Raw genomic sequence first — 20,485 nt, 5'->3', positions numbered from 1 at the left:
TAAGACCTTCCCTCCATACCAGGCAACATCCTGGTAAATCTCCTCTGCACCCTTTCCAATGCTTCCACATCCTTCCTATAATGCGGTGACCAGAACTGTACGCAATACTCCAAGTGCGGCCGCACCAGAGTTTTGTACAGCTGCAACATGACCTCATGGCTCCGAAACTCAATCCCTCTACCAATAAAACCTAACATTCTGTACGCCTTCTTAACAACGCTATCAACCTGGGTGGCAACTTTCAGTGATCTATGCACATGGACACCGAGATCTTTCTGCTCATCCACACTACCAAGAATCTTACCATTAGCCCAGTACTCTGTATTCCTGTTACTCCTTCCAAAGTGAATCACCTCACACTTTTCCGCATTAAACTCCATTTGCCACCTCTCAGCCCAGCTCTGCAGCTTATCTATGCCCCTCTGTAACCTGCAACATCCTTCCGCACTATCCACAACTCCACCGACATTGGTGTCATCTGCAAATTTACTAACCCATCCTTCTACGCCCTCATCCAGGTCATTTATAAAAATAACAAACAGCAGTGGCCCCAAAACAGATCCTTGAGGTACACCACTAGTAACTGAACTCCAGGATGAACATTTCCCATCAACCACCACCCTCTGTCTTCTTACAGCTAGCCAATTTCTGATCCAAACCGCTAAATCACCCTCAATCCCATGCCTCCGTATTTTCTGCAATAGCCTACCATGGGGAACCTTATCAAACGCTTTACTGAAATCCAAATACACCACATCAACCGCTTTACCCTCATCCACCTGTTTGGTCACCTTCTTGAAGAACTCAATAAGGTTTGTGAGGCACGACCTACCCTTCACAAAACCGTGTTGACTATCCCTAATCAAATTATTTCTTTCTAGATGATTATAAATCCTATCTCTTACAATCCTTTCCAACACCTTACCCACAACCGAAGTAAGGCTCACTGGTCTATAATTACCAGGGTTGTCTCTACTCCCCTCCTTGAACAAGGGGACAACATTTGCTAGTCTCCAGTCTTCTGGCACTATTCCTGAAGACAATGACGACATAAAGATCAAAGCCAAAGGCTCTGCAATCTCCTCTCTAGCTTCCCAGAGAATCCTCGGATAAATCCCATCCGGCCCAGGGGACTTATCTATTTTCACACCTTCCAGAATTGCTAACACCTCCTCCTTATGAACCTCAATCCCGTCTAGTCTAATAGACTGTATCTCAGTATTCTCCTCGACTACATTGTCTTTTTCCTGTGTGAATACTGATGAAAAATATTCATTTAGCACCTCTCCTATCTCTTCGGACTCCGCGCACAACTTCCCACTACTGTCCTTGACCGGCCCCAATCTTACTCTCGTCATTCTTTTATTCCTGACATACCTATAGAAAGCTTTAGGGTTTTCCTTGTTCCTACCTGCTAAAGACTTCTCATGTCCCCTCCTGGATCTTCTTAGCTCTCTCTTTAGGTCCTTCCTGGCTAACTTGTAACTCTCAAGCGCCCTCACTGAGCCTTCACGCCTCATCTCTGCATAAGCCTCCTTCTTCCTCTTGACAAGAAATTCAACTTCTTTTGTAAACCACGGTTCCCTCGCTCGACCACTTCCTCCCTGCCTGACAAGTACATACTTCTCAAGGACACGCAGTAGCTGTTCCTTGAACAAGCTCCACATTTCAATTCGATTTAAATGTCTGGAATTAAGAATCTAATGACCATGAATCCATTGTTGATTGTCAGAAGAACCCCTCAGGTTCATGAATGCCCTTTAGGGAAGGAAACTGCCAGCCTTGCCTGGTCTGGCTTACATGTGACTCCAGACCCACAGCAATGTGGTTGACTCCGACCTTCCCTCTGGGCAGTTTGGGATGGGCAATAAATGCTGGCCAGTGTTACCCTCATCCCGTGAATGAATAAAGAAAAAAAGGCCATAGATGGATTTGAAAACAAAAGTTGAGAATCTTAAAAAAATGATGTTCAGCTGAGCACCTGGTGTAGGTCAGCAAATGCAGGAGTGAAAAGGAATGAGACTTACTCTGAGGTAAGGCAAGCGGAGCATTTTTGGATGACTTCAAGTTTGTGGAATTTAGAATGCTGGAGACCACCCAGTACGTGTGTTAATTCTGATTTTTTTTTTTCCTATGAAGACTGTGATGGAGGAAAAGGGAATGTTTTGTGGATTTACTTGGATGAGTCAGTTGGAAGGATATCTTACAAATTGAAGGGAAGTTCTGAAAATTTCTCCATAAGTTTAATTTCAAATATTACCATCGCTGTTTTAGATTTGGAGTGCTCGGATTGCATTTAGTGATCCTGTAAGCTTGCTTTTAGAAGAAAAATGTGTTTGTTGGTTGGCTGAAGTTCAGACAACAGCAAATTTAAAGCTTGTGTTGCTTGACATCTCTCAAAACAAGACTTCTCTATGAGCTAATGCAAAAATTGAGGATGTCCAGCTATTCATCCTGATTTTTTTTTTAAACCCATATTAGCCTTTTGTTTTGCTTTTCACCAGTTTTCGGCATGAATCAGTTGAGATTTATTTTCCAGAAATCATTCATAACCAGTTTTGCTTTTGAGCTATTTTTGTGCAATGTGTCCTTTTTGTTTGATGCACGTTTGAATCGTCTCCAGTTTGCATCCTCCAGACTACCTGCCAAATCTGGCATATTACTAGGTTATGCACTTTTCAGTAACACAGTGCAAAGTGTTCTTGAATTCTGTGTTTGTTTGTGTGACAGTAATAATAATAATAGATTGTCCTGAAGACTGCACTTGTTCATGATTTTGTGTTTAAGACCAGAGATGACTGACTTGTATTTTAAATAACTCAGTTGAACCTTTTCAAAACGCATTTACTTATTGCATTAGCTAGCCAACTGATAACATGTATTGCTACTTAATTGGTGTAGTAAATTGATTCCATCAGGACTTCCTGGCTCCAGACTACATTACAGCTGTGGTAAAAACATAGATGAAAGAGCTGTATTTCAGACATGATAGCCCTGATACCAAAGTAGCATTTCAGAATGTGGTCCTTTTTATTCATTATCGGGATGAGGGCATCTCTGGCTCAGCCAGCGTTTATTGCCCATCCCTTATTGCCCAGAGGGCAGTTCAGAGTCGACCACGTTGTGGGTCTGGAGTCACATGTCGGCCAGACCAGGTAAGGATGGCAGTTTCCTTCCCTAAAGGACATTAGTGGACCAGATGGGTTTTTCCTGACAATCGACAATGGATTCATGGTCATCATTAGGCTCTTAATTCCAGACATTTTATTGAATTCAAATTCCACCAACTGCCTTGGTGGGATTCGAACCCAGGTCCCCAGAACGTTATCTGGGTCTCTGGATTAATAGTCCAGTGACAATACCACTAGGCCATCACCTCGCCCCAGGGGTACCAAGGATCTGAAGCAAAATTGAAGTCATGGCAATTGTGGAAGACTCGCTACTAGTTGGAGTCATAGTAGGAAGAGTAGGTCTTTCAACCAGTTGAATCCACTGCACCATTCAACATGACTATGGCTCATCATGCATCTTGGTACCATTCTCCTGTCTCCCCAAACCCTTTTTGACACCTTTAGCTTTGACACTTTTAGTTCAGATGAGCCGAGGACTAGCAGGTGGAGTTTATTTTAGATAAACATGAGGTGCTGTATTTTGGAAGGACAAATCAGGGCAGGACCACTTAATCGTAAGGTCCTGGGTGTGTTTCTGAACAAAGACTTCTTGGAGTGCAGGTTCATAGTTCCTTGAAAGTGGAGTCGCAGGTAGACAGGATAGTGAAGATTATCTTTGGTATGCTCGCCGTTTTTGGTCACTGCCTTGAGTATAGGAGTTGAGAGATCGTATTGTGGTTGTACAGTGCATTAGTTAGGCCACTTTTGGAATGCTGTGTGCAATTCTGGTCTCGCTGCAATAGGAAAGTTGTTGTGAAACTTGGAAGAGTTCAGGAAAGATTTATAAGGACGTTGCCAGGGTTGGAGAGTTTGAGCTTTATGGAGAGGCTGAATAGGCTGTGGCTATTTTCTCTGGAGTGTAGGAGGCTGTGGAATGACCTTTATAAAGTTTATAAAATAATGAGGGGCATGGATCGGGTAATTAGTCAAGATCTTTTCCCCGGGGTGGGGGAATCGAGAACCAAAAGGCATAAGTTTGTGAGAGGAGAAAGATTTAAAAGGGACCTAAGGGGCAACTTTTTCACGCAGAGGGTGGTGCGTGTATGGAGTGAGCTGCCAGAGGAAGTGGTGGAGGCTGGTGCAAACACAACGTGTAAGAAGCATCTGGATGGGCATATCAGTAGGAAGGATTTAGAGGGATATGGTCTAAATGCTGGCAAATGGGACTAGATTAATTTAGAATATCTAGTTGGCATGGTTGAGTTGGCACAGAGGGTCTTTTCTGTTTTGTACAGCTCAATGACTTGCAATTTGCCCCCTACAGCCTTCTGTGGTAGAGAATTCCACAGGTTCACCACTTCTGAGGTGGAGATGTTTTCCGTCGGCTCAGTCTGAAATATCCTAATGTATGTCCTTAATCCTTGTTCTAAAACCCCAGCTATGGTCAACATCACCCTGCTTCCAGTTTGTTCAGCCCTGTCACAATTTTATTTATTATTTTAATGAAATCCCCCTCTCATTTTTTGAAACTTTAGTGAATACACATCCAGTCAACTCAATCTCTTCACGTAGGACAAACCTACCTACCAACCTCGCAATCAGTGTAGAGAACCTGAACTATTCTGTCTATGGCAGGTATATCTTTTAGGAACAGGACTGGATGACTCAGCCCGTCAAAACTAGTCTGCTATGTAATACTGTGGTAATCCCTACAAGTCCCAGGGGAATCTCTAATTTATCTCCTCGTGGAGCTCATCAAGTATGAGTTCCCTTGGTACAGGCAGTGCCTTGCCCAGCTGCACGTCATCATATGAGCCCTTTATAAAGTAGACCCAGTGTGCATTGCCCATATGGGCTTTGCATTTAAATTTCAAATTGGCTGCACAGGTGATTTATTGGTGGTTAATAGTTAAAAACACAAAAAATGTCATGGTAATTTGGTGGTGGGAAAGCTGTTCAGTTGGTGTAAGAGCACTTCCTGATATTAGAAAAGCAGATCCAGGGATGGGTCTGCAGAACGGTTTGTCCCAGGCTAGGACAAGCCTTTGTACACCTCGAGTAGTGGCTCTATTTTGGTGTTCAGTGATAAACAGTATCCTTTCCAGTCAGGCTTCCTGAGTTGTTACAAATACAGTCATTTCTAATTGAACACTTCAATGCCTTGAGTACAAACCATCCCATAACTCTTACACCAGTAATAACCAAAAGTTTATCAACCTCTAGAATTAGAATTAGATTTCTACTGAGCTTCCATAGCTGTCTGAGGTAAAGAGTTCAAAAGATTCACTGAGTAAAATCATTCCTCGTCATCTTGTTTCTAATTGTCCATATCCTTATTTTTAAACTGTGCCTCTGATTCTAGACTCTCCAACCAGGAGAAACATCTTACCTGCATCTATCCTGACTAGTCTGTTCACAGCCTGGTCAGGAGCCTGACGTAGTCATACTCATGGAATCTTAACTTAGTGTCCCAAACACAACCGTCACCTTCCCTGGATGTAAGTGCCCAGCATCATGGATGCCAGTCTTTAGCCAATTTGATTCATTTTGAGTGATATCAAGAAACAGTTGAAGCACTGGATATTGTAAAAGCTATGGCCCTGACAATATTCCGTGATAGCCCAGAAGACTTGTGCTCCATAATGTGCTGCTCCCCTAGCAAAGCTGTTCCAGTACAGCAGCAATTCCAACGTCTATCTGGCAATGTGGATAATTACCCAGGTATGTCCTGTACAGAAAAAGCAGGACAAATCCAATCCAACCCAGCCAATTACTGCCCCATGAGTGTATTTTTGAATGTCAGTAAAGTGATGGAAAGTATCATCAACAGTGCTATCAAGCAGCACCTGCTTAGCAACAACTTGCTCAGTGTCGCTGGGTTTGGCAGGAGCCACTCGGCTCCTGACCTCATTACAGCCTTGGTTCAAGTGTGGACAAAAGCACTAATTCCAGAGGTGAAGTGAGAGTGACATCCCTTGACATCAAGGCCACATTTGGTCATGGAGCCCTATTAAAACTGAAATCATTGGGAATCAGGACAAACTCTCTGCTGGATTGGAGTCATGTCTGACATAGCAAGATAGTTGTGGTTGTTAGAGGTCAGTCATGTCAGCTCTAGGATGTTGCTGCAGAAGTTCCTCAGGGTCGTATCCTTGGCCCAGCCATCTTCAGCTGCTTCATTCATGACCTTCCCTCCATCACCAAAGTGAGAACCTTTGCCACTGATTGTACAGTGTTCAGCCCTTTTCTCTGATATTGAAGCAATCCATATTCAAATGCACCAAGTTCTGAACAATATCCTAGCTTGGTCTGACAAGTAGTAAGTAGCATTCATGCCACACAATTGACCATCTTCAATAAGAATTTAATCACTACCCCTTGACATTCAATGGTATTCCTATCGCTATCAACATCCTGGGGGTTACCTTGACTAGAAACTCCACTCGACTGCCATATAAGTATTCCTACAACAGCGTTCAGAGGCTAGCAATACTGTGGCGGGTAACTCATCACCTGATTTCCCCAAAGCCTGACCACTATCTACAAGGCACATGTCAAGCGTGTGATGGAATACACTTCCCTTGCCTGGATGAGTGTAGCTCTAACAACGCTGAAGGAGCTTGATGACATTCAGGACAAAGCAGCCGACTTGATTGGAACCACATCCACAACAATTCACCCCCACCACCCCTGATGCTCAGCAGCAGCAATGTACACTATCTACAATGAAACAAAGAACTGCGGATCCTGGAGATATGAAAAAGAAATACAGAATTGATGGTGAAACCCAGGAGGCTGGCAGAACATCTGATGAAACATCATTGGACTCAACATTAACTTTGCTTTCTCCCCATAGATACTGCCAGACCTGACTTTTGTGACAGTTTCTGTTTTTGTACTATCTACAAGATGCGCTGTAGAAATTCACCAAAGATTCTTAGACAGCACTTTCCAAATGACCACTTCCATCCAGAAAGACAAGGGCCACTGATATATGGGAACGCTACCATCTGCACGTTTCACTCCAAGCCAGTCAACATCCTGACTTGGAAATATATTGCCATTCCTTCACTGTCACTGGGTCAAGATCCTGGAATTCTCTCCCTGATGGTGTTGTGGGTCAACCTACAGTGCAGGGAGTGTAGCAGTTCAAAAAGGCAGCACATCACCACTTTCTCGAGGGCAGCCAGGGACAGGCAATAAATGCTGGCCAATCAGTGACTCCCATGTCCCATGAGTTAATAAATTTGAAAAAAGCTTGTATATGTCCTTTTAAACATTTTGTAGGGTTCCACAAGGTCACATCTCATTCTTTGAATCTCTGGGGAACACTGAGCCTATTTTCCCTAATCATAGCACAACTGCCATCAAGGAAACAAGTCTGGTGAACCTTCGTTGCAGTCCATGCTTATCATATCTTCCCTAAGATAAGGAGACCAAAACTGCACATAGTAGTCCATGTGTGGTCTCTCCAAGTTCCTATGCAGTAGTAAGGTTTTATTACTCCTGTACTCAAATCTTCTTGCAGTAAAGGCTAACAGGGCAGCGTGGTGGCTCAGTAGTTAGCACTGCTGCCTCACAGTGCCAGGGACCTGGGTTTGATTCCACCCTTGAAATCCGATGTCTGTCTGTGTGGAGTTTGCACATTCTCCCTTTGTCTGCGAGGGTTTCCACCAATGTTCTGGTTCCCTCTCTCGGTCCAAAGATTTGCAAGTTAGGTGGTTTGGCCATGCTAAATTGCCCAGTGTGTCCAGGGATGTGCGGTAGAGGTGGATTAGCCTTGGGAAATGCAGGGTTACAGGGATAGGGTTGGGGGTGGGGGGTGGGTCTGGGTAAGATGCTGTTTGGAGGTGGTGTTGATGGGCTGAATGTCCTCCTTCGGCACTCTAGTGATTGTATGATTCCATTGGCTGCCTTAATAGCTTGCTGCATCAAAATGTTAATTTTGGGTGACTTGTTAACAAGGACACAAAAATCCCTGCACATGTACATTTTCCAGCCTAACCATTGAAGAAATACTCTGCACATCTGTTCTTTCTACCAAACCTTACATTTTTCCACTTTGTATTTCGTCAGTCATATTTTTATGCATTTGCTAAGCATGCCTAAATCCTGAAAAGATCTTCTGAAAATCTTTCTCATGGCGCACATTCCTGCATGACTTTGTATCATTTGCAACTGTTAAATTTGATCTCCACACCCAAATCATTGATACATCTTGTGAACAGCCAGCCCTCAAGTCATGGTCCTTGTAGTATTCCACTAGTCACAATTTGACAAAGTGTAATCTGTTCATTTCTATTCTGTTTTTAAAAATCTGTTAGCCAATCCTTAATCCCTGCCAGTACATCATTTTCTGTGTGTTTTAGTTTTGCCAACCAGCCTGTTGTGGTGGACCTTACCATAGGGTCATTAAGTATAATGCTAAGATAGATAAAGTTTTAATCAGTAAGGGAATCAAGGGTTATGGGGATAAGTTAGAAAAGTGAGATTGAGGATTATCAAATCATCCGTGATTTTATTGAATTGTGGAGCAGACTAGATTGGCTGAATGACCTATTTCTACACCTGCATCACAAGGTCGTCTGAAAATCCTAATTCACTGCATCCATCGATTTCCCATTATAAATTTGGTAAGTAATATACCTCCCAAAAAAAACTCTCAAGCTCACCAAATGATTTTTCATTTGCAAATCTATGCTGATTATGCCTGGTCAGGTCATTTTATTTAAGTCTCAACTTATCATGTTCTTTATGATTGTAACATTTTCCTTGTATCAATAAGGCTGAATAGTCTGTAGTTCCCTGTTTTTATTTTTCTCCCTGCTGCTTTCTTAAATAGCAAGGTGACGTTTTCAAACTTCCGATCTGCTAAGATCATTCCAGAGTGTATGGATATGTTTTGTAGTTTTTTTTATCTTAGATATTTTTACCTTAGTACAAACAATATTGAAGAACACCAAAGTCAAAAATGTTATCATATGTAAATCAATTGAGTTCTTTTGATACATTGCCCAGCAGAAATGCTTTTCCCCAGTTAGGGGCATAGGCTTGCCAACACATGCATTAGTACATTGTAAGTAAATACATCCTCAAGACTGCAGCAGATAGTAAAATATCCCCTCGACAGTACCAAACTAATCCTATTCATGTTGACAGTGCACTTACCCCTTTCCTTCAAGAGGAGGCAACTTTAGTACAAGTTCCAATCCAGTATGTTAGCTCTGAGTTAGTAAATAGGTTTAAAACTTGTGAATAAGTAATTTTTTTCTCTTGTAATCAAATTTTTCCAGCCTGGGTGGGATCTTTAGTCCCAGTTCTTCATGCATTGAATGAAGTAGGCGGTGGGAGTTTTAGACACGCCCGCAGAGAGCATGATGAATGACAAATGGGAATGAGTCCTTCGGAAAACAAAGAGTGAAGGACATGTTGGTTTTAAGTTTAAAAATTATAGTATTTTCTAACTCATTAAATAACTAATCTGGTTTGAGAATTGAAGAAGAAATCAGTCCTGAAGGAGGTGCTGAAGACCAAATGTGACTTAAGAACAAGGACTAGCCAATGGTGTGGTCTGAGCTTGAGAAGTATGTATCAAATTGGGTCCTTAAAGTTTGTCAGAATGGTTTCATCATAAACAGAAATGTAACGTGTGTATAGGCACTTGAATAGGCCAAATCAAACCCCAAAGTACAGGAAAGGTTTCATAGCACACACTTAGTTGCTGTAGTTGCTTTATGGGATGAAAATGTCTAGTATTGTGGCAGAAGATTAAGGTTGTGCGGCGACTACCAAGATCTCAATACCAAATTTAGCATTTTCCAATTATTTCTCATCTGACAGTGACAATACCTATTGCATTGCATTAGCAGCATGGATAAAATACTTCTGCATCTCCACATGCCTAGTGATCAAACTCTGGAGTGGAAAGATTTGAAAACATTACTGGTGTAAACCACAGGAAGTGAGAAGCTAAGATTCATGGTGTTTTTGTGCATGTCCATGCCAGTTGTGGATCAATAATATGAGGAATAGGTGCCCTGGTGTCCTGCTGAAAGAACACCACTTATTAGTGTAACACATGTTTGGATCCCATATAAGTGAGCTGAAAAAGGTGAAGTTAAGAAATGACATCCAAATTGCAGTTGTGCCAGAGGGTCTTAACATCTGTAGTTCAAACGTTGTGTATGTTTGAAAATAGTGTTTGTTTGTGCTGATTGCAGTAGAGGAGACACCTCTGAAAATAGTGTGCTTTCCCACTTGATGTTTGTGTGCATTGTTCATCAGATTATGGGATGGTATTAAACAGTGGATCATGAAAAAAAAAGTGCGCAATAGCCAGTTTAGTGGATGGTGAGGAATATTATTTCTTTGTGGAGGAATGATTCAGAAACCAAAAGAGCCAAATCTGATCCATTGTTGGATTTTTATGATGTCAGGACCGAAGTGACTTCCAGTGAATTCAAATAACTTTGCATTGAACAGTGAAGACAATGAATTTGACAGTTCTAATTTTTCTTTGTGTGTGGTTTAGGGAATCCTTGTTGAATTAATTCATTCAATTAAATGAGTCACTCTGATCTAATGTGAATTACAAGCAACCTATACAAGCATTAGCTAGTTGCATTTTGTATTCTGCGTATAAGTTGACCCCCATTTATGAGAAGAATCTTTTGAGGCTTACAAGATTTGACTATACCCAACATCTATAGAATGATTCCCTCCGAATTGAAACACTGACCTAGGTATAAAACCTCATTCTGGCAATAATAAAACATGCTATCATTGGTATTTCAGGAGATCATGTCATTTTAATACATACCATACTGAATCAGTTCCAATATCTACAGTCATGTGTATCCTCGTTTATAGTACTATCAGTTCCATGGTTGCTAACAATTTGATAGTTTAGACCGTTTACTGCACATCTTCAATTAGTGCATGTAATCATTTGAGCAGATGACATTTGAGGTCAAGTACAGTAGTGGCTGCCACCAAACTTAATTATCACATTGGGGAATGGAAAACTGTGATGCCATTTAAAATGCAGTGTAAATATCATTCACCCAACTGTTGCAATAAAATTGCTCAAATATGAACCAAGATGGTGGGTGTCGGCTGAAAAGCTTTTTTCAGCAGCTTAATCCAATCTCTATGAATGTTTAAAAAGGGTTATTGAATATCTCCGGTTTGCTGAGGACATTTGTAGCACACCTAGCACAGATCAGTATACTCTGCAAAGCCAAGAGATTGATTAGAAATGAATATTGGTCATTGACAAGACATGAATACTGGTCATTGACAAGACTTACAGTCGTTTTTAGGATCCTGTTAGAGACCAGTACCACATGAGTCTTTGCCCACACCACATGTCACTGGTGGGTCGTAGCTTTGTGTGACATACCATGATGTGAGCAAGCTTTTCTGGCTATCTCCCCAGATTTTGTGGTCAGGGGTCAGGATGCCTTAAGTCGTCCTTCCTGCATGAGTGGCCTGTCCCTCTGCTACTCTATGCACCTGTGAAAGAGCCCTGGGCATACTGAGAATTGTAGCCTTTGGCCACAAAAGCACAGCATAAACCGAAGAAAACATCTTTCTATATTTCTAAAGCAGATTCTATCGCAACGTGTATATGTTTTCATGAGAATTTTAAATGATGGTCCTCTTTTGACCTATTTGATGCAATTTTTTTGGAGCATTTAATCTACAGTCTTCTCAATGCAAATTTGGTGTTCCTCACCTGAAGAGCTACAGCTTCATTACTACATTTCACTTCTAGCCTACACAAAGCACTGGATATTGGAACAATATGGCTTTTATAGTGCTTACTAATAAGTGAAATAGAAAATCAAGTGCTCTTTACTCTTCTCTAACCAAAACATCAATTACTCTTGATCAGCTCTGGTTGCTTGGTTTTTCTGAAGCATTAGTGACACATTAGTTCTGATTTTTTTTCGGTATGCCCTTGATTTACGCCTTCTGTGGTTTACAACAGGAAGCTGTGCAGAGTGAGTGACCTTTTGTGGTGCGTGAGCAAATCCATGATTAGAGCTAACTGCAGACTTTGAAGTGGAGTTCCCACTTGGATCATGTTGAGTATCTTCAAGCTGCCTTTACGATTTTTAGCAAGATACATTATCTCCCTCTTGTATCAGGTTTGCTGATCCCTGATTGAATATATTCAGGAATTATCTTGTGATTCTTTAATTGAAGAACTATTTTCTTTTGAAGGGTTCAGATTCGAGATTTTCTGACAAGATAGGCTCATAATCTAAACAGTGCAGGGACTTAACTTCTGAATTAAATTTGTCTCTGCACTGTTTGGATTATGAACCTAGCTTGTCAGAAAATCTTGTTGAAGCTAGAGTGGAAAGACACAACTGCATTCTATTCCTGAATGCACAATTTTACTAGCATGCCTGATTTTAAACAAATGACCATTTTGAACTTCCCACATAAGATTTATGAATGCAATAACTGCCTGTATTCTGCAGATGTTAAATGGGGTGCTGTTGTCCTCTTCTGGTGCGCAGGAGAGGTGAAAGCCATTCCACCTTACCTCCCTGTGGCAGGAGTTTTGAAAAAGTTGTTCAATTTAGCCCCCACCCCCCAACTTTCTCCCAAAATCCCTTCAAATCAGACTTCTTCAAATCCATGATTTTTTAAAACTCTGTTGGATTTTGATTATGCCTACACGTAGTGTGTTCTAGATCTTAACCCTTGTGAATAAAATATTCCTCATTTTTCCCGTGGGTACCTTTGCAGTATTTATAAAAGGGAACCAGTTTCTCCATAATTGCTGTATCAAAACTGCCCATTATCTTGAATATCTGTAGCAGGTCTTAACATAACTGCTGGGGAGATCAATCCAGGACCTCCAGTCTCTCCAAACAATTGAAATCCCTCATCCCTGGTATCACCCTCACAATGTTAAAACTCTACCCTTTTTAAGGGCTTGATATTCATCTTCAATTGTGGTGCCAAATAACATTTCAGCTGATGCCTTATTGGTGATCTGTCAAGGTCTAATCATAGCTGCTTGTTTTTGTATTCAGTTACTGTAGCCAAGTACCTGATACACTTAAGTGTATTATCAGCTTGCCCTGCCACCCTTCTGTATTGATTTAATATGCACCCTCAATCTCTACTTGTATCTCCTTTAAAGTAGTACTATTTATATCATTCTGCCTCGTGTCTTGTTTCTTCCAAATTGCATCACTTCGCATTTGAGCCTACATCAGTGTCTATCCTTGGCTGTTTATGTCCCCCTGAACTGTGCTGTTAGTTTGCTAAATATTTACTAGTAAAGTGTGATTGATATTTGTACCAATGACATAGGTGGGATTTTGTCAATGCCTCTCAGTGGTACTAGAAAAGAGTTTGTGCCAGGAGAACACGGGAAACCAGGCGCTAAATTAGAAAGCAGAACCTCTGGATTACTGCTTGAGGCATCTGAAAATGGCATTGGGCATTTAAGATTAGAAAAACAAATGCAAGGAAAGCCTGATGTGGGAGCGCTGGGTTCCAGATTGTGGGGAACTGGCACCAGCACTGGGGAAAATGGGATCTGTACTGTTGGGAGATGAGGTATAGTAAACGATACTAGTCTTGCCACTAGTGGAAATGATCTATGGGTCCCTAACAATATGATAAACGATGAAGTATGCAAAACAAAATATTGGCTGCTTGTGATAAAGTGATGGCAATAATCACTTTAAACGACAAAAAAAATTACATTAGTTATACTAGCCTGAATGAGTTTGTAGAATGCTTTTGGGAGAGTTTCTTCGAGTGATTATATTCTGTAATTGGCAATATTTCAAGTAACAGGATTAATTCAAATCTTCAAGTAAAGGAATCCTTGGGTAGCAGTAATCACAATATCGTTGAATTTTGGAAGGGTGAAGATTAGGTTAAATTTCATATTTTAGTTGCCTGTTACTGAAATGCCATATTTTCTAAATCATATTGCCTAATTAGTAATAATTGATCTAAATTATTGAAATTGAAACTAACTTTGTGCAATATTGAGCAATTGAAATGACCAATAAGAAACAGTATTACCAAATTTATGTAAATAAATGAAGGTTTTTTTAATGATTGCTGGAAATTTCCTTCATGATCTTCACTGACATTTTAAATTGCTCTGCTTGGCAGCTCTGGATTTCTAACCTTGTAGTTCTGCATGGGCTCACATGAGAGAACCTGCCTTGTTTCTGTCTAGGAATTCAGTGAACCATGATAGTGCAGGTTTGTTGACAGTACAATTATAGATTTTGCCTTTTGAAACCTGGGTTTGTCTTCAAAGACCATTTGGAGTCTGCTGTTTCTTTATTAGGAAAAGGAAATTAATGACCATTTGGTAGTATAGAACTTGGGTTTTGCTGAAAGACATGTTTTGTCAAAGTTTTCTGTGTTCTTATGAGAACATTTCATAAGAACATAAATTCAAAGGGAAAACAAGCGTGCATGAGAAGAAAGTACTGATTGGTTGACAAGTGGTAGAGGTGTAGCCATCAAGAATGCACATATTAATATTAATTGCCAGTTAACAGCCAGGCTTTATTTAAATGTTAAACCAAGCAGGTTTGACTGATTTGTGAAGATATTTCCCTGAGACCTGAACCAGTTACCTGTTTTGTTGAATTGAATTTGGTTGAATTCCTTCTGACTGTAAAGAACAGGACCCTGTATATTAACCTTTATAGTGTCCAGTAGACGCACATGTGCCACACTGTGAACCCAACTGACAGTTGTCACTGTCATTCCTCAGGCATTCAGCATTAATCAGGAAATGTTATCCAGTTGCTGAATCACTTCTAACGTTAGATACAGTCATGAGTTTTGCAAGCACGGGCTTGTTGGGAACAGTCAATATCTTGCTTGTCGCGAAGAACCAAAAGGACATGCTGTTTGTTGAGATCCACCATCCTCTAGGTTATACAATCTACGTATCTGGCATCATGGCAGCACTGAAATGGTTATACCGTATGACTCATTTGAATGATAAGCAGAATGTCTCTTTAGTATGAGAGTAGCATCCTGTCAGTGGCAAACACCCATTGTGTTTCTGCTGCACAGCAGCATGAAACAGCCAGTTTTACCTCTGCTTAAACTTTTAAGATTCCTTACTCTTCCAGATTAATCTGAGCATCAGAATCAAGACAACCCCATAGGACCTTCCATGAGTTTGCACAATATACAACTGCGGGAGATGTTGATTTGCCCTATTTCGACATCAAACCTGCATGGTAAACAATTGAATTGAATTGCATTTAGAATTTATTGTCGTGTACTTTTACAAGAAAAATACAATGAAAAGTGTTATAAGTAACAATAAAAAGTAAATTTAAGACAAAAGTTCATCACAGTCCAGTTAACAGCACCTGGTTTCATAGGAAACCAATCAAAAGATGAAATACACAGCCGGAATGCAAATGCAAGGACGAAGCAGACATGCCGGACCGCCAGAAAAACTGGACCAAAGCCTCTGTTGAAGAAAACTGCGGCCAGGACAGGACCACTACCCTGGATGAAAAATGCCATGCCGGGGCATTGGAACGCTGAGCTGAAAGCATCTACAGAAGAAAACGCCACTGGGAAAAAGACCACCAACCTGGACAAAGGCACCATGCCGGGCTGTCAGAACACTGGGCCAGAAGTATTCACCAGAGATTAAGTCGGACTGCCGACGAGACCTCAACACAGGGACAAAACTGCCATGCTAGGAGACCGCTCCACAAGGCCAAGACCACCATGTCAGCGAAAGACAGCCACCAGAAGTCACTCTGTCACTGGATAAGCCGTTAAATGAAAGTACAATGAATTTTTGATGTTTTAATATTAACTATACTAATTGGAAACAAAACGAAAAACATTGTAAAAGCGAATGGAGTAGATGAGCTACGGGCTCCTGGGCTGAGGAGCCCACATGCTGCTCTGCTACTCTGCCGCTGCCATCGTAAATTAGTATTTGGCTCAGATCCTATGTATGAGGTTACCAATGAGGCCAATCTTACAGTGAATGGAAGGGACTCTTGTGGTACAGTGGTCATGTCCCTATCTTTGAGCCAGAAGATCCTGCTTCAAATCCTGCTGCAGAGGTGTGTCATGACATGTCTGAATGGGTTGTTTAAAAATATCTGTAATGAATTGAACTGTACGGATCCCAACGAGCATACCAACATGTGGAAGTTTGTGGTAGATTGGCAGTAGAGAACCCTCTGGTCAACTTCTCAATTTAGGCCATTGAGGAAAGGGAGCTCATTTAATAGTTCCATTTCAAATGTGAGTTTGAGTCACAGGATGGATCTCATTAACAGCTGTAAGGAAATTCTTAGATGCAGCTGTGGATTCAAATAATAAAAAAAAATTGATAAGATGTTGGCCTTGCCTACTATTCACACGTGTATTTCCCATTCCTAGTGGGAAATACTATGCAAAGAACAATTTATTCCTGTATCTTGTTTGTTATAACATGAAGTGCAAATATTAGGTGATTTTTTTTTTTACAAAAGTAAGGAAGAAAACAAGTTAAAATAGTTTTTGTAACAGTGAAAGGTGTATAGAATAAATTACTGCAGAAGTTCAGAGTCTATCTGTATAAAAAGAGTAATTGGGTATATTTCGGACGAGAAGAGAATGAAAGATATGGCATGAAGGTAGGTGGTTATGATTTTTAAAAACAGCTGTCCTGGATCTTTAGTGTGATTGCTGAAATCTTATGCCGAATAAATTTAGCAATGGCAATATGTTAGGAAAGATTTCATCTAAATTCTCTCCCCGTATTGACACCTACGAGTTAACGTGTTTTATTGAGAGACTGCATGGAAGATGCTAAATTTAAAAACTGGCAAATAAGTTACATAAGAATGATGCTCAGGTTTGTGACTTGCGCCATGATCTGTGGATTTGAGTCAACTTCTCTACTGCCAGATTAAGTGGTCTGTCTCAAACAAAGAACTAATGGGAACCCTGCAGCCCAATGGTATCAATGTGGACTTCACAAGCTTCAAAATCTCCCCTCCCCCGACCGCATCCCAAAACCAGCCCAGCTCACCCCCGCCTCCCTAACCTGTCCGTCCTTCCTTCCCACCTATCCACTCCTCCCACGTCAAGCCCCACCCCAACCTCTTACCTACTAGCCTCATCCCGCCTCCTTGACCTGTCCGTCCTCGCTGGAGTGACCTATCCCCTCCCTAACTCCCCATCTACACTCACCTTTACTGGCTCTAACCCCGCCTCTTTGACCTGTCTGTCTCCTCTCCACCTATCTTCTGCTTTATCCCTTCTCTGTCCGCCTCCCCTTCCCCCTCCCCCATTTCTGAAGAAGGGTCTAGACCCAAAACATCAGCTTTCCTGCTCCTGTGATGCTGCTTGGCCTGCTGTGTTCATCCAGCTCTACACCTTGTTATCTCAGATTTTCCAGCATCTGCAGTTCCTACTATCTCTCTCACTAAAAAATGCAGTTGATTTTAATCTTATCAAGACATTGTCCTCCACAAGTACTGCAACTGTTACGAAAAACTTGTTGGTTAAAATGGTTGAAATGGTTACTATTCTGCTTCCTACTTAAAAAAAAATGCTTCAATGACAGGCATGGATTCCCAAACTCCTAATTCCAGAGTTCTACATACTTATCCTTTGTAACTTGTATATCTCTTCAATTTGAGCGATGGTTGTGAGAGTCCTGATTAATACATATAAGATCATGAGGCTTGTGGGTAGATTGGAAGGCACTTTTTCCATTAGTACATGGGGTCACTAATCTATGTTGTGCTACATTTTAAACAAAGCCTAGTACTTTTAAGCTACTATCTAATATTTCCTTTTAGGTAACACAAATTATGGATTGTATTGTATCAGTGGAAATATACTGGATAGTTTGGGTGGTCATTTGATACCATTGGAACTGTTTGGTTTACTTTTCTTAACAGACATTAAAGATGACTCACCGGAGGAGGATATCCTTACAGAAATGGAGACCAATGAACGACCATCTCTCCTGCAGCGTTCGATATCTGAAGACTCTGCCAGCTCTACAACCTCAGTCAAACTAGATACAAAAACCAGGTCAGAACAAGCAATGCTGAGTCATGTTCTCATAATTCAAATAGAGAATGCAGCAAGATACTTCTAATTTGTCCTCTAGCCCTTGTCAGACCAACCAGAATTACTCACTTGGAGGCACTGAAATGCTGTTTGCTTGATTTGAGTGGGAGATGCGGGTGGTTTTCAGTTTGTGCAATTAATGTTGATGGCTTTTTTTTTGGTTAATCCATTATAGCTTTTCAAATATGTTTGTAAGATTAGTCAGAAGTTTTTCTCGCAATCCTGTGACGAGTTATTTACTTGAATATATAACTTGCTTGTTTGCACTTCACTTTTGTCACAATTCCAGTGATACGTTCCATTCATTTATGATGTTTCATTTGTTTTATAAGGTGGGAAGTGAAAGTGGTAGTGGCTACTGTTTTCCTCCTATCATTGACTGCTTCCCTACTCAACTCCAGACTTATAGCATAGCCACCTTGCTTTTGCTTAGATGCAGCTGTAATCTGCATAAACTGTTGCATGATGCCCAATGGAGTTTCAAAGTTTGAAACTGAGACTAAACTTCAGACTGCTCTATACATGTGCAAGTGTTTTTTAAAAAAAAATAATTTTTTCAGTTATTTCATTAAGTACCCCACAACAGGTGTAGGGGAAGGAACAATTGTGCAATAGGATGAACAAAATTCTTCAGTGTGGGCTGATTGGTTGGGAAGCTTTTCTTTTGGTTTGCAGAATGTGCAAATGTTATTTGGTCCTCAGAAAATTTGAATTGTTTGAGGTGTCACAGCTGAATTATAATGCACGTTAGAACATCAGGAAATAAGCTGTGATGCTATACTCGCATTAAGACCTAAACAGAATAACTTGTTCAATATCTGAGCTACTATTTTCTGCAGTATACTGTTGCCAATTTGTATTGCCAGGTTAAATTTATTAGCGAATTTCAGTTATTTGAATACTGGTGAATTGATTGCCACTTGCATCTCCATTTAAGAACACTTACCAGCTGACTATTCAGGATTTTTATTCTGTAGTACCAGAACGTAACACCTTAACTTACTCTCTGGTGTAGTCTCACCTGCATTGAGACGTTGGTGAATTTGAATACAATTTTAAATTTCTCATTTCTTGTATTCCAATCTCCCATCGCCTCTCTCATTCCTATTTCTAAATATCTACAGGCCTACAATCCTCCCAGTACAGTACCCTCTTCTGTCCATTGAGCTCTGGCCTCATGCATTCAGCTATCTAAATCCTAGGCACTGGAGTTTTCTCCCTTAACATTTTCATGTTTCTGCATCTCCTTTTAAGATATCCCTTGAAGTTTACTTGTTTGACAATATTGTAGTCACCTGTCTGAATATCGCTTCTTTTGTCTTGATGTCTAATTTTGTCATTATTCCAAAGTGCGTCACAAACATATACTTGTTTTAAAGGTGTTATATAAACGCAAGTTGGTGAGGTATACCTTTGCCAAATTGCTGTCTCGAACAAGCGAGATATTTTTCAGTCCATTAGCTGCTTACTGTTAGCTAACTTAAGTTAATGGATCCGTTGTTGCTCCAGGTTTGATCATTCATTTGAGGATGTGGGATTCGTTGGCTGGGCAAGCACTTATGCCCATAACAAATTGCACTTGAGACGAAGGCTGTGAACTGTTATCTTGAACCACTGCAGTCCATTTGGTAAAGGTACACCCACAATGCTGTTTGGGAAGAGATCCAGGATCTTGACACTGAAGGACCAACGATACATTTATTTGCAGGTGATGGTGTTCCCATGTATCTGCTGTCCTTGGCCAACCAGGCAGTAGTGAATCTTGAGTTTAGAAGGTGCTGTCTAAGGACCCTTGATGGATTTCTGCAGCATGGTCTCAAAATGGTACAATGTGTGCTGATGTGATGCCAGTCAAGCTGCTGCTTTGTCCTGGATGGTGTCAAGCTTCTTGAGTGTTGTTGGGACTTCACTGATTCAAATGGATGGGCTTTGGGGAGCCAGAAGGTAGAGTTACTGATAATAAGATTCCAAGCCCCTGACCTGCTCTTGTTGCCATTGTTGTAGCCAGGTGAAAACAGCATAAAGGAGTGTGCCACACCAACGTCCCACCCGCCCCTTCCTGCAACCACCTTCTGCCCCTAGTGTAACAGCCTGCAGAAGTTCCAACAGACTGTGCAGCCACTTACAGATTCGCCATGAGAGTGGAAGAGATTCATCCCTGTTTGCAAGGGACTGCCAATAATGATGAGTTTATATGGCAGGTTCAAGTTGGTTTCGAATCAATGGTAACCTCCAGGATGTTGTTAGTGGGTGATTCAGTGATGGCA

The 20,485-nt window shown here is 41.0% G+C and overlaps 1 protein-coding gene across 3 annotated transcripts in view; it reads left to right on the top strand.

The window, feature by feature from the left end:
- The window catches only part of LOC109936458 (histone-lysine N-methyltransferase 2C-like), a 304,428-nt gene that overhangs the window by 198,711 nt on the left and 85,232 nt on the right, over positions 1–20,485 (top strand). For all 3 annotated transcript variants that reach the window (XM_048606795.1, XM_048606794.1, XM_048606796.1), the window contains exon 4: positions 18,044–18,179. In XM_048606795.1, the coding sequence (XP_048462752.1) occupies positions 18,044–18,179 (136 nt within the window). The remainder of the gene's footprint in view (positions 1–18,043; positions 18,180–20,485) is intronic.

Source organism: Rhincodon typus, chromosome 2 (genome assembly GCF_021869965.1).
Source record: "Rhincodon typus isolate 14 chromosome 2, sRhiTyp1.1, whole genome shotgun sequence".
Lineage (NCBI taxonomy): Eukaryota > Metazoa > Chordata > Chondrichthyes > Orectolobiformes > Rhincodontidae > Rhincodon > Rhincodon typus.
This window is presented reverse-complemented; position numbering and strand designations above follow the sequence as displayed.